The sequence below is a fragment of the Passer domesticus genome, chromosome 10, assembly GCF_036417665.1.
Source record: "Passer domesticus isolate bPasDom1 chromosome 10, bPasDom1.hap1, whole genome shotgun sequence".
Lineage (NCBI taxonomy): Eukaryota > Metazoa > Chordata > Aves > Passeriformes > Passeridae > Passer > Passer domesticus.
Window position 1 is genome coordinate 20,742,907 of NC_087483.1, and position 14,954 is coordinate 20,757,860.

General features: G+C 37.0%; 1 protein-coding gene across 1 annotated transcript in view; it reads left to right on the forward strand.

Moving 5' to 3' along the window:
- The first annotated feature begins 1,783 nt into the window (after window positions 1–1,783).
- TTN (titin) overlaps window positions 1,784–14,954 on the forward strand; it is a 108,693-nt gene continuing 95,522 nt past the window's right edge. The window contains exons 1-19 of the mRNA XM_064435568.1: window positions 1,784–1,808; window positions 1,891–1,974; window positions 2,583–2,666; window positions 3,177–3,272; window positions 3,810–3,884; window positions 4,819–4,899; window positions 5,813–5,917; window positions 6,474–6,551; window positions 6,941–6,994; window positions 7,319–7,396; window positions 8,429–10,288; window positions 11,207–11,257; window positions 11,907–12,302; window positions 12,491–12,766; window positions 12,989–13,264; window positions 13,415–13,554; window positions 14,019–14,145; window positions 14,232–14,495; window positions 14,602–14,868. Of these exons, the coding sequence (XP_064291638.1) occupies window positions 1,784–1,808; window positions 1,891–1,974; window positions 2,583–2,666; window positions 3,177–3,272; window positions 3,810–3,884; window positions 4,819–4,899; window positions 5,813–5,917; window positions 6,474–6,551; window positions 6,941–6,994; window positions 7,319–7,396; window positions 8,429–10,288; window positions 11,207–11,257; window positions 11,907–12,302; window positions 12,491–12,766; window positions 12,989–13,264; window positions 13,415–13,554; window positions 14,019–14,145; window positions 14,232–14,495; window positions 14,602–14,868 (4,417 nt within the window). The remainder of the gene's footprint in view (window positions 1,809–1,890; window positions 1,975–2,582; window positions 2,667–3,176; window positions 3,273–3,809; window positions 3,885–4,818; window positions 4,900–5,812; window positions 5,918–6,473; window positions 6,552–6,940; window positions 6,995–7,318; window positions 7,397–8,428; window positions 10,289–11,206; window positions 11,258–11,906; window positions 12,303–12,490; window positions 12,767–12,988; window positions 13,265–13,414; window positions 13,555–14,018; window positions 14,146–14,231; window positions 14,496–14,601; window positions 14,869–14,954) is intronic.

The following is a 14,954-nucleotide window of genomic DNA, read 5'->3' on the forward strand; positions in this document are numbered from 1 at the left end:
AAAAAAAAAAAAGGGAGAGAAAAGCATAAGCAAAAAATGGATATGCAGAAGGACAAAAATAGGGGAAAATGAGAAAAACGGAGTTCCTCATCCAGTCTGTGGCCAAACTGCTGATTGTAAAGCACCAGCAGATTCATGAGGAATGGTATCAAATAAGACATGGGCTGAGGTAACTCCCAGAGAAAAGATAGATCCCAGCAGGCCTGAGAATGAAAGGCTCTCCTCCAAGAGAGGAAAGGCTGCTAAGTATCTTAATTCACACCTCGCCCTCTAGACTATGCATAGCCAGCAGTTCTCTCTCAGAACCTAAATGGCATCACTACTCTGTGCCTCTGCCCTGTGGGGATTTGTGTGTGTTTGAGCCAGTGAGATTGATGCTGTGAGCCCACTTTGGTTCCGTTCATGAGTGCGTGCCCAGTCTCCATGTCACTGTGCATCCTCCTCTTGTACGTACAAAACTGACTGCTACTAATATCTTTGAAGCACCCGAGGTGCCCCGGAAGGCTGCTCGTGAGGAAAAACTACCTGTGCCCTCTGCCAAAGCACCAGAGCTTCCAGCACCCAGAGGTACCTGTCTTCATGGATAACTTAACAAAGAACATAGTGAATCCTCTTCTCCTAAGCCTTGTCCTGTCTGTGTTCCGTGGCTGAGACTGTCAAGGCTGTGTGTGCAGGACAAGGGTGCTGCTGCGTGGTGTGTGAGGGTTTGAGCTGCCTGCTGTGATGTTGTGTGTCTGTGTCGGCCTGATTGCTGTTCCTCCTTGCCATGTCTTCTCAAGTATGTAAAATGAAATGCACTAATATCTTTGAAGTGCCTGAGATGCCTGAAGCTGAGGTCCTGGAAGAGGAGGAAGAGGTGGAAGCAGAAGAAGAGGTGGCAGTGGCTGAACCTGGAGAGCCAGAAGTCTCTCCAGCTGAAGGTATAGGGTGCTGTCCTGCCAGAGCCTGCCATGCCCTGCCATTGCTGCAGTGCTCAGTGTTCTTTGCCCCCTGCACTCTGTGGGGAGGGCATTTTGTCATTTTGTCTGTGTGCATAACATTATGCTCAGTCAAGTAAACAGATCTAATATCTTTAAAGTCCCTGAGGTGATTGAGGAAGAAGAGGCAGAAGAGGAGGCGCCACAGGTTATTCCTCAAAAGCCCGTGGCTGTGCCCAAGAAACCTGTGGCTGTGCCCAAGAAACCTGTGGCTGTGCCAGAGAAACCTGTGGCTGTGCCCAAGAAACCTGTGGCTATACGCAAGAAACCAGAGCCTGTTGCTGTGCCAAAAGTACCAGAACCAGTGCCTGTCCTAAGAAAACCTAAAGTTCCTTCAGTTAAAGGTACATACATCAGTGACTGAGGATCTCCTTATCTCTCTTCTCTGAATACCTTTCCCCTTGTCTCACTGATGTATACATTGCCAGATTATTCAATCTGCTGCTTAAATTTATTATTCTTCGTGGTTTTTATGCCCTCCTCTTTTTAGTCATTGCAATTTTCACTGTTATTTGTATACATGTGTCTTAATATTAAAAAAATGAAAATTTACTAATATCTTTAAAGAAACTGAAGTGCAAGAGAGACCTGTCCCAGAAGAGAAAGTGCCTCTTACAACACCTAAAAAGTCACAATTAGAAAAAACAGAGCTTCCTCCAGCCAAAGGTACATATTGCCAGGAGACACCTCCTGAGAATGAATATTTTCTATACTCTCTCTTTTCTTTATTCGTGACTGAGTCTATAAAATTTGTCAGTTGGATGTAGTCTACCTTGAGAAAGACTGGAGCACAGTCATTCATGGTTATGACCACTGTTACTGTCATTTTGTGTGTGCTAGATGTCTTTGTCTTTTTATGTTTCATATGGACATTTATGCACACAAAAATAAAAGAAACTTAATTTTTTTTAAGTGTCTGAGGTACCGAAGAAACCTGTCTCAGAGGAGAAAGTACCTGTTGCTATTCCTAAAATACCTGAATCACTTCCAAGTGAAGGTTTGTGCTACCATAGATTTTACTCTCAGAACAATCCTTTGTCCTGTTCTTCTGAGTATAAGCTTTAAAGTAGACATTTTCTTTTGTCTCCCATTGTGACGTTTGTAAGTTGTTCACTTCATATTTTATATTATACTATTTAATAGTTATATTTCATGTATCTGTTAGTATATCTTCATATTTGGAAGTAAAATACATGGTCCTTCACAGGATATGTCTCTTTTTAAGATAATATTAAATTCTCACTAAATTGGAATTTCTCAAAAGTTAGTATTTATGTTGCTGTTATAATCTTGAATTAATTAAGACATTGACATTTTTATTCTTTCCTGTCATGATGACTCATCCACAAATTTAATGTTTAGTTTATATTGTATACATAAAAAATTCTGTCCTTCACACAATCTTCACTTATGCTTAGAAAGAAAGTGGTTTTCAAAATCTTGCAATAGCTAGCAGAGGTAACAGACACTGAATGATGACTTATCCTAACATGTATTTGTCTGTGTCTGTTGAAGTAGATCTGCTTTTAGTTATATCTGTATAACTGTTCATGTGAAACAATCTTATAATTGAAAACTTACACCAGTTGTCAATATTCTTTAAAGAATATGAAATCATAAAGGAGATTGAGCCCGAAGAAGCAGAAGAAATTCCAGTTGTAGAAGTTGAAGAAGCTTTACCAGTTGAAGGTATACAAAGTACTTCCCTAGAGGCTGCTGCACACCTTTGTTTCATCTTCATCATCATCATCATGTGCAGATTACTCTTGCTCTCTCATTTTTCACACATGTGCCTGTGTCTTGTAGGTCACCCCTACATTGTAGGTCTTTCTGTAATTCTTCCATTCTTGTGTTCTGGAAAATATTTTTGATCATTTAACTCCAAGTACAACCTGAAGATTATTTAAAATACTTTCATTTTGTTTCTTGTCCACAAGAGTCTTGTCTTCCCATCATTTGGTTTTCTACTTTTGTTCTCATGTTATTAACATGCTTTTTAAAGTCAACTTGGATATTTGTATTGTGTGCATGCCTTGAAGCAGTAACCTAAGGCTCTTTCATGCTCCCATTTAATTCAATGACATTTTTTCACTGGCTTCACTGGAAATGGAAAATGGTGGTCATTAGGTTTGTACGTTACTCTTCTCATAACCACCATCATAGGAATTTTTTTCTAAATCTACCTAATGTTATTTAAAGTGCCGCAACCTGAAAAGAAGATTCCTGAAAAGCGAAAACCACCACCACCACCTGCTCCAACAGAAGATATTAAACTGGCAAAAGATCTACTTAAAGGTATAATCATCTGAAGTCATAAATAATGGTGGAAACTCAATCTTTTAAAATTATACTGATGAACCTTGAAAAGCATGCTTTTAGGCTGTAATTTTGTGTCTTTTTTATTTCTTTTCTAATAAACTATATTTTAATGGTGCGCCTCACTAATTCTCAGTCCATCATGATTTTTTATCAGAGTTTACATGGGTTCTTTTCAATAATTATAGGAAAAAAATTATTAAAACCATTTTAATCAAGTTAACACATTCTTCTATCCTTAACAATAATTCTTCTCTCTTTAACATATTCTTACAAATGAAAAGAATCCCCAGCAATAATTTGCTGGTGTTATATGATCACGGGTTTCAGATCAATTGTGCTTCCTACAGACCATCTGACTTTTTCTAAGCAGTTAATCAGCAAGGATCTTAGCTTTGCAGCTTTTGTTCTTCTTTTACTATCAATACTATTAATGTGGTGCTCGGATTTTTTAGAAAACTCCTTTCTTTTTTGAGACTAATATGTGTTGTAAAATTCAAATAATTTTCTTTAAAGCTCCTGAGGCAAGGAAGAAAGCTGTGGCTGCAAAACCTGGTGAGCCTCCGAAACTGGAACCTCCACCTGCTAAAGGTACCTAGCCGATATAAGAATCTAGCTTAAAGTAAACCTCTCATGATCCCAAAGTTCTCAGTATCAAGTTCTCAGTCCCAAGTAGTTCTCAGTATCTTCTTGTTTAATTTGCTCAAATATGTCAAAAACACTGTCTATGTTAGATTATGCTCAACATGCACCCCTATCTTGGGCATATATGTTTGTGTTGTATTTATGTCCACTTTAATCATACATCATGCAATCCATGAGATGTAAGAGACAGAAACACAGAAAAGTTAGACAATTTTTATGAGTTTTAGTAGATGCTCAGTTTGGTTTTCTGCTTAGCTAGAAATAAAAAATAAAATACTATTGAAATGTATGCACCATTGTTGCAACATACTTAGTTTATTTTTCTGAAATTTAACTTACTTTTGTGAGGACACTTTCTAGAGAAGGGAATGAGTAATGTATTGAGCAATCCACTTCACAGGTTATGCCTTTATAGTATTCATATGTGCTGGAGTTTAAGATAAGCTAAGCAGTGGGCATTCCTTCTTAATGCTGTTCCAATTTGGAGATTAAAGTGAATCCTTATGAATATCACAGGCAGACAGCTCTTATGAATAGATATGTAACAGAAGCCTGTAGAGAAAGAAGACAAAGAAATAAAAATGTTATGATGATGATTGTTCTTGAATACACAACCTTTATAGTTTTCTCAAACCATATTTCTCTTCTGTTGATTTGTATGAAAACTTTCTCTTTATACATAAGCTTAGATGACAGCTGTCTGCAAATTATATAGAAAATATATTAAAACTATTGGCTTCAATAGCAATAGTTTAACCTTTGATTTTAATATTCAATAGTGGACTAGTATTTGATTTGTGTGTTTTGACATGTTAGTTGTTGGTTTACTCTTACTGCTGTTATGAACCTATAATAAAATCTGGAATAATATTCTTTTAAGTGCCTGGACTTGTAAAGAAACCTCGCAAAGTAATTCCTGAGCCTACTCCCCCACCAAAAGAAGAAGTTGTTTTGAAAAGAGGTATAGTAACTTGGCTCTGTTTTTAAAAACCCAGCATTTATGATCAGCATAAATCTATCTAATGTTTGTTTCTTGGGAAAAGCAGTTGTAGTTGCAGGGAGGAAGGGATAACCTGAAAGTCTCTCAGATGCAAAGGATCTGTAATGAAATCAGAGCAGAACAATGAAAATCTAGTTCCCTGTCTCTCTCTGTCCTGTTTTCTTTATCTCTTAATACTAGAATTGAGAGTCTTCCACTGCCCACAGTGTAAAGTTATTAAAGTTACATGTGTAGTCTGTGTATTCTCTTTTGTGGTTTTCTTAGAAGTACCACACATATCACAGAACCCCATGGAACCATTGGACATCAGTCCCATTCCCTGCAAAGTCTGGGGCATTCTGAATCATTTTGTGCTCAACTGTTGCTTAGAAAAATGAAGCATTCATTCCAATTCTCTTTGAAATACCACAGAGGGATGATTCATGCTTGTGTACCTCGTACCTTCAAATTTCAGACAACATAATAAAATATTCAATTTTTCAGATGAGAGTGTCATTACATACCCAAGACAGAGAACTGAAAGGACAAAATGAAATGAAATCAATAAAATGGAAAACAGACATTATATAAATTTGAGCTATCCAAATACAATACTTGAGGAGTTACATTAAAATTACATTTAAAACAAACTTTAAAATCTTTTCTCACAAATGGACTGCTCTTAAAAAAAATATCTTTTTTCCTTAGATGACTTGAATTTTAAATTACTTTCGGAATAATATCTTGAATAGTTGCACAAATCTTCCATTTCTATTGAGCTATATATTTTATTTTGTTTTTATTTATGATTGATGTTTTTAATCTTTGTCTTGTTCACTATCTTATCCTTTTGTTTGCCTGTGCCTTAAAAACTGAGATGTCTTTTCTTTTGAAGTTCTTAAAAAGAAACCTGAAGAGGAAGAACCTAAACCAGAAAAAGAGCCTAAACCAGAAGTTAAACCAGTACCTACACCAATAGAAAAAATTAAGAAACCTGAAGGTACTAGATGACTATCAAATATATTTATTAAAATATATATTATTTTAATCTCACTATTAAATAGTGTTTTCTTAAGTTCAGGAATGAAACTGGTGTCTTGCTGATGTCTAGTGTCTGATAACTTGCATTGGCCTAATTGTGCACTTTAAGTCTTGCCTGGATGCCCAGCCAAGTTTGGCATTCACATTCGGGTCTGAATTCTGCATTTTGGGATTGTTTCTCAATCTTCATTGTGTATAGAAAAGAACTTTACAAATATTTTATATGACACTGATAGAAGCCATATTTTATATGGCACTGATAGAACTACAGCAAAACAAGGATTAATCCAAGCATTCTTTTAGGTAACATTTTACTAATATGTACCCTTTTGGCGTTTATAGTTTCTAATTTATTCAAATCTTACTCTGAGTAATATATGTTGCTAAACCTTATGAACATCTGAAACTGTTTATGTGTAAAAATAATGAAACTTTTTAAATGCACTTGAGGGTATTCTGTTTAGGGATTTAAGATGTTTTAATATATCTTACAAAATAAAAATATTATTTTAAAGTCCCAGAAGTTCCTAAGAAGAAAACTGAGATACCTGCCATAAAAAAAGAGGAGAAACCTGTGCCTGAACTACCAAAAGGTACAGATGTGTGGTGCTCTTTTTCCTTATTGCAGCAACTAAACAATATTCAGCGCTGAATGTCATGCTATATTAACATAATGCATTACTGTCCTTCAGTCTGTTATGACTGCTATGTCCTCATTAACCATTTGCAGTCTTCTGGATTTCTTGTTGTCTTTATTCTTCAATGCTTGAAAAAGTCATCTTTTTTCCATTGTTTGCAATCTTGCTTAACAAGAGTTAATCTCAAGGTAATTTCTTGCTTTTTGGCAAAATAAAATAGAAACCAGTAAATTCTGTATTCATTTAGCTCTCTCTGTGTTGTTTATCCTAACTTCTAATGCTCAATGTGTTTGCAAAAAAAATGTAAACTAACCTACTTGTAATTTCTGTGTTTGAAATGGCAGAAACTAAGCAAGCCTCTGTCCCAGTTCCTGGGCCTGAACCTAAACCTGTAGTAGGTAAGAATTCTTTAGTTGTGAATACTGGTGAAGCCTTTCTTGTGTGTCTAGAATTTTCCATTCAGGGATTTCTTGCTAAAAGGACATTCACAGAATCATAGAATACCAGGTTGGAAGGTGACTTCAAGGGTAATCTGGTCCAACCTTTCTTGGCAAAAGCACAGCTTTGACTACATAACTCAGCACCTTGTGCAGCAGAACTTTAAAAGTGTCCACACAAAGGCCTTTAGAATTAAGAAGACTAGAACTTTCCTACCATCTACAAAACATTTTAAATGATGTCATACTTAAAGTAATGTATTAAAACTTTTTTCTCCCATGCAGCTGTAAAATCTCCAAAACCAGCTGAAGAACCCACTGTTACTGCTCCAGTGACAGCTCCAGTTGTTGGAAAGAAAGCAGGTATTTATATGTATTCTGTGCTATTTAGAAGGTTTTTCTCTGACATACCTAAATAAAAAGTATAAAAAGAGGGAAGAGCTGTACAATAACTCGTTCATTACAGGTATATTTGAAGTCCTATTCAAGGATCTTGTTATTGTACATACTGTCACCTAATTTAAAACAAAAACATCTCTGATATTAGTATATATATGCAGACCAGTCTGTGCTCTTTTGTCTGGATGGTAATGTGTGTCTTTATTTGTTGTCATACTATGAAATTTGTGTATTCTGTTGTTTTCTTGATGTTCCTCACGTCCTGATATATGTTATGTGAATGGCATATATGTTATGGCATCTTGTATTTTCTCTGTAGACAAAGAGAAGTTACACATTTCTAAATAATTGTTGTGTTGTTTGGTTTCCTGCTTTTGATTTGTCATTGAAGCCCTGAGAAAAACTGACAGTGATGTTGAAGAATTAGAGTATTGCTACTTCCATCTGCTATGCATGGGACCCTGGAACAAAGCCTGCTGTGAAAAAAAAAAAAAGAAAAGAGCTGGATGGGATGGTTCCATTTCCTCTGAAACACTCTAAGCCTGTGCTCCACCAGCAGAGCTGATGTCCATTCTGCTTGCCCACTATTCAAAGGGCTTCATGTTGCAGCAGAGCTCAGATCTTGGGTATTTGAGAAACCAGATCATTAAAGTCTCTTGGCCATTGATCTGGTGATGTAGTCTGCAGTGGCACAATTAACCTGTTTTGTGTCAGTGGCCAGATAGGTGTCATTTTCTGCTACTTTTAACCTACACTGGATTTAAACTGGTGGTCTAATGAGACATTACTAACAGTGGTTTACTTAGGTTTTCTGTTCATGTGTGCTGTTCTTACCTTTCTTTTGTGGTTGTGTTTTAAGTTTCTGTTGTGTAGAGAAAAAGTGTTCTTTGTTCATTTTATTTCAGGTATAGCTGTAAAATTTGTCTTAAATATAGTGTTCCTGATTCTTATTCTTATGGATTTTTACTCTCTAAATTACCTATGAAACCTTTGTAGCTGCAGAAAAGCCTGATGCACCATCTGTACAAAAACAAAGAGATAAAATGCCCTCAGTAGAAGAAGAAATGCCTGAGTCAATTGTGTTGAAGAAGATTTCAGTTGAAAAAAGCTTTCATGTAAAAGAGAAAGTAAGTCCTAAGGAGACAGTTCCGGCCATAGAGCCACTTGAATATAAAATCTCACTGGAAGCAGCTGGTGAAATACTGAATTCAGAAACAGATGACCAGGAGAAAGTATCTCTTAAATATTTTGTCCTGGCTTCTGAAGAAGAGGAACCAAAAATGACACCTGTATTTTCAGGAAAGACTCCCCTTACAGGTGAGAAATTAAAAGTTGAAATGGATCACATTGCTTACACAAAGGAGGAACTACCACCAACTGATGAGGAAGTGAAATTGATTTCTGTAACATCTGAACATGTGGAAAGAGATTCTGGAGAAGAAAAGGAGGATGAAATTAAATTGCTTGGTCGTAGGGAAGATGCCATAGGGAAGGTCTCTGACAAGTTTAGTGTTCTTCATGAAGGAAAGATTCCCAGCCACAAAAAAGAAGAAATTGAATCAACTTGTGTACCTAAACCCAGAAAGCCAGATCAGCCTAGGGACCAGAAAGGATTTATAGGAAAAGAGAAAAAATCACAAAAAAGTTTGCAACCTGAAAAATTTCACATTAAGGATAAAACTTCATTTGTACAGGATATCATAGAGGCAGACATAGGTGAAACTCCTCAGCTTAGAAATGAAAATGAGAGAGGAGGTTTTCCTCCAGAGAAATATGAAGTTCCTCTTGGAGAATCCATGAAGGGACATGGTATGCAAAGTAAAATTGAGAGGCTGAAGCAATCTGATAGCACAGTACCTGAAATTCCTATAGACAAGATTCCTAACAAAGAAGCAAAGGAAATGGAAGATATTCAAGATGATGAGAAAGATAAGAATCTGGATTTTACATCAGCAGAAGTACATTCCTTAGACCTGTCTGAGGAGGCTCAGCCAGGATTAAGAAAAGATTTTGACCTAGAACACCCCATTGAAGATGAAGAGGTTCCTGGAGAAAAACTTCACACAATCTTTAAACCATCTGTTCTTAAGTCAGAAGTAGTAGAAATGAAAGCAAGAGAAAAATACTCTACAGAGAAAGCAGCTCATTATGAGGAGGGTTTAGGACAATTGTTGACTGAGAAAGCACTCCTAAGTGATAAAAAGACAGGCAAGAAGATTTTACCAGAGGAAGAAGAAAAAACTACCTTCATCACCCACTTAAAAAAAGGCAAAATTATGCAGTCAAAAGCCCCTGAAAGTCTGCCTGTGGAAAAAGAATTTGATACAGTGATTACAGGAGGAATGGAAAGTGAAGTTTCCGCAGGAGAACATGAAAAGGGAATGATATCTGAATCAGTAAAGGAAGTTGCTGTTCAGCCACAAAGTCAAGATGAAAAAGAAATTCAAGAAGTTCATACCATCCAGGATGAATATAAAGAAACTCTGGCTAACAAAAGCAGAAAAGATAAAATTGAAGAAAAAAAATCGACAGAAGGTATATCAGATGAAAAAGTATCACCTGAATATGGCACTGGAAAAAGCACACCTGGTACCATGAAAAAAGAGAAGGGAAAGCTCATAGACAAAGTGTCATCAAGCAAAGGGATCCTTGCAGATGGAGAAGATACTTATTCCTCAAACATAGGTAAGGTAATAACTTCAAAGAAAGCAGAAGGAGAGAAAGAATACCAGAAATCAGAACCTGCTCACCTGACTGAGCAGGCCACTAGACTGGCAAGTGAAAATAAGAATTTGGGTGCACCTGGAGAATCACGTGAAGTTCTGGATGTTCCAGCAAAGTCTCATGCAAAGCGAGGTGAGGAAGACCGATGCCAAATTCTTCCACGAAGTGCTTGTACCATTTGCTTCAGGAGAGTGCCACCTGCCATTGTGTTTTAGTAACACCATTCGCAATTCCATCAAGTCTGTCAGCTGGCTTTATTGGCATTCAACCACTCTTCATATGTTTGTCTTACCTGTCTGTACACTCAGCTGTGTGATCACTGTTCATTGTCTTAGTCTTATACTTTTCTGAGACTTTCATGAATTGTTCTGTGTGCCATTGTCTTCTCAGGAAAACTCACACTTTTTTTCTAGTATTCATTTTTCCATCCACTACAACAAAATCTGTCCTGCATTTCATTCATATCATCCTCCCATTAAAAGTATCTTTCATATTTCCCTTCACAAAAAGGTAACAAGAGGCCTTGTAGCACAGGTAATATTTTCAAAAGTCTGTGATGATTCATTGCAAATTAGATTACTAACAGGACATCCCTCACTTGTAAAAGTACTGCATAGTCCTGAAACATATATTTAATTCACACAGCTTATATTTTTGTGGTGTTCATTAGTAAAAGTGTGTGGGTTTTTTAAAAAAAAAGACAATCTCATATAATTTCAATAGGCACTTAAACTATTTTTTCAAGGAATGACAGAATATTATGAATTAATGGGCAGGACACCCCAATAAGGAAATAGGAGCATTTAAGCTGCCTCTTAGGCTCTACTGCTGAATAGGCCATTCCCATACTTCAGGATATTGAATTTACTGTTGAGATGTAGACAGTATATGCTCTATAAAAATAGAGATATGTTTATATCCTTTCCTTCCCTTTTACATGTAGGTAGCTAAAAGAAGAAAAAATCTGATATATTAAATAAATACTTGTCTTAGTGTTAGTAAGGATATTTATTTAACTACATTTCTAATAATCTTGCTGTTCTACTTCAGAGGCCAAGCCACCAAAAGAAGAATCTCCGAAGGGTATCAGTCCAGTCAAAGGTAGGATATTAGAAGCAATACCTTGTCATGGTCTAACTCCAGCTGGCAATCAGGCCCAAAACATCAACTCATTCGCTCACTGCATTATGGTGGGAAGGAGGAAAGAATAAGAAGGGTATAAGTGAGAAAACTCACGGGTTGAGCAAAAGCAGAGCACAAAAACAAAGCAAGATAAGGAACTCACCACTTCCCATGAGCAGGGATGTGTTCACCCATATGCAGGATAGCAGGATGCCCTTCCATCCCTTGAAGGGCAAATGTCATAACTCTGAATGCTCCCCTCCTCCCCCCACCTTCTTCTTTCCCTGCTTTATATACTGAGCATAACACCGTATGGTGTAGGATATCACTCTGGTTAGTTGGGATCAGCTTTCCTGGCTGTATCCCTTACCAATTTCTTGTGAACTCCCAGCCTTCTTAGTGGTCGGGCTGTATGAGAAGCAGAAAAGGCCTTGGCTTTGCAAGAGCCTCTCAGCAATCACAAAAATATCTCTGTATTATTAAGACTGCTTTCAACACAAATCCAAAACATAGCCCCATACTAGCTACTTAGAAGACTGTTAAATTTCCCCCAGCCAAAATCAGCACAGCCTACAATCAAAAGCAATTGATCAGGATTTGTTTATTAATTTCTGAATCTGAATTACAGCCAAGAAGACACCTTCACCAGCAGACGCAGAAAGAAGGAAACTCAGGCCAGGCAGCGGTGGTGAAAAACCTCCTGAAGAGCCTCCATTTACTTACCAACTCAAGGCTGTACCACTGAAGTTTGTCAAGGAGATGAAAGATATAGTGCTAAAAGAAGCTGAGTCTGTTGGGTCTTCTGCAATCTTTGAAGTCCTTATTTCACCATCCACTGCAATTACCAGCTGGATGAAGGATGGAAGTAACATCCGAGAGAGCCCAAAACACAAGTTTATTGCTGATGGCAAAGATAGGAAGCTGCATATTATTGATGTCCAGCTGTCTGATGCTGGTGAATATACTTGTGTATTGAAACTGGGGAACAAAGAGAAGACCTCTACAGCCAAACTTATTGTTGAAGGTATTTCCTCTTCAAATTGTTAATAGGCTAGCCACTCCTCAAACTAGAACTGCTGCTTTGTAATTTTACAGTAGTTGGTAGATGCATCCTTTTGTTTCCCTCAATCACTACACATATTATATAAGGTATTTCTGCATCACATGTTCTGTGTATAAAGGAGACAAATCAAAACAATTTGTTCCCCACAGAACTCCCAGTGCGGTTTGTGAAAACCCTTGAAGAAGAAGTGACTGTCATTAAAACCCAGCCACTGTACTTAACATGTGAGCTTAACAAAGAAAGAAATGTGGTCTGGAGAAAGGATGGTAAAATCATCAAAGCCAAGCCTGGGAAATTTGCTCTGGGTGTTATTGGTTTGTCACATTCCCTCACAATCACTGATTCAGATGATGCTGATGCTGGCACTTACACTGTTACTGTGGAAGACTCTGAACTATCATGCTCATCTTGTGTTAAGGTAGTAGGTAAGTAATAAAAATCATGTTCTTTTTTCTCTCTAGGATATTTGGACTGCTTTAAAATTATGAAAACCTTTTCTCATTGTCTTACAGTACAGATAAGATTTTTACAGATATTAAAACTTGTTGTCCTACAAAATCTCTTCATTCTTCTTCTTCTTTTTTGACACATCTGTTTCTAATAGAAGTCTGCTAAGCTGTTTTCTTGTGTAACTTTTTGTCATGCAGAAGTTATAAGGGACTGGTTAGTGAAACCCATAAGAGACCAGCATGTTAAACCAAAAGGAACAGCTACTTTCAGCTGTGACATTGTCAAGGATACACCAAACATTAAATGGTTCAAAGGAGATGAGGAAATCCCTGCTGAACCCACTGACAAGACAGAAATCTTGAAAGAAGGAAATAAAATTTTCCTGAAAATCAAGAATGCTGGTCCTGCTGATATCGGAGAATATGCAGTGGAAGTTGAAGGTCGCAGATACCCAGCCAAACTGACCCTTGGTGGTAAGGAAGCTTTTATTTGGATTATATTGAATCATCTTGTAGGCCAGTGTTGAAAAACATCGAAATAAACAAATTATTATAAAGCTGAATTATTATAAAGCTCTGTCAAAACTTGATCTAATCATATATGTGTTTATTTGTGCATTGTAGAACGTGAAGTTGAGCTTCTGAAGCCATTAGAGGATGTTACAGTTTATGAGAAGGAAACAGCAAACTTTGACACAGAAATATCTGAAGATGATATTCCTGGTGAATGGAAGCTGAAAGGAGAAGTCCTGAGACCTTCACCTGTAAGCATCCTTGAATTTTAAAACACAATTTATTTAAATTAAATACTGTGAACAGGTTCCTTGAATTTTTATGTTAAAAATTCATTGCTACTCAGTCCAGAAGATATTATTAAAAAAACTGATTATCTAAGTAAGGATTATATTTTATAAAAGCTTAAGTTTTGAGGGCCTTAATTTTCTTAAAGTATTACAACACATCATTCAAGCAATAGAAATATCCTACGTACATTGTGGGAATGTTTCTGACATTCTGAAGAATTCTGTGGAATGCTGAAGAAATGTACTCCCTATTTTAATTATTGAGTCAAAGTGTTAACTTTACTTGAAGAGCAATTTCATTCTTTCTACCTGACACTTCACCATGTATACAATGTTTAGGAAAATCTCTTTATTAAAAACACCTAGCAGCAAGGCATTTGCATTACGTTGGTATTTGTATTTAACAAAGTCTGTCACCTCTCCAGACATGTGAAATCAAAGCCGAGGGAGGAAAACGCTTCCTAACCTTACACAAAGTCAAGTTAGAGCAAGCTGGCGAAGTCCTTTACCAGGCCCTGAACGCCGTCACTACAGCCATCCTGACAGTCAAAGGTACCGTGTCCCACGGGGCGTGACACCAGCTTAGACAGAGTTCACGTGGAGCTCGTTGCAAACGGTGTGTTATCTTTTGCTTCCAGAAATCGAACTGGACTTTGCTGTGCCCCTGAAAGATGTCACTGTTCCTGAGAAGCGCCAAGCAAGATTTGAATGTGTCCTTACCAGAGAGGCCAATGTTATATGGTCTAAGGGCACTGATATAATCAAGATTGGAGAAAAATTTGACATCATTGCAGATGGAAAGAAACACATTCTTGTTATCAATGATTCACAGTTTGATGATGAGGGAGAATACACTGCTGAAGTTGATGGCAAAAAGAGCACAGCAAGACTGTTTGTGGAAGGCAAGTGTTTTCTCATGAACAAAAGAACAAAAAAAAGGATAAAGAAAGTATATTTCAGGACTACATTAGCCTTTTTACTGATTGTATTTATGTGTCTACATTGCAGGTGTGAGGCTGAAGTTCATATCACCTCTACAGGACCAAACAGTGAAAGAGGGGGAAACAGCTCACTTTCAGTTTGAACTTTCTCATGAAGACATGCCTGTGAAATGGTTCAAAAATGACAAGAGACTTCACACAAGCAGAACAGTTTTAATTACTTCAGAAGGCAAAGTTCATAAACTAGAAATGAGAGAAGTAACACTTGATGATATCTCAGAAATTAAGGCCGTAGTCAAGGACTTGAACACACAAGCCAACCTGAAAGTCTTAGGTAATTACATAAATAATTTAAAATATGCTATAGAATAAATATTAACTATTTTTATAAGTAGAAAGTGACAAAATATTGACATTTTA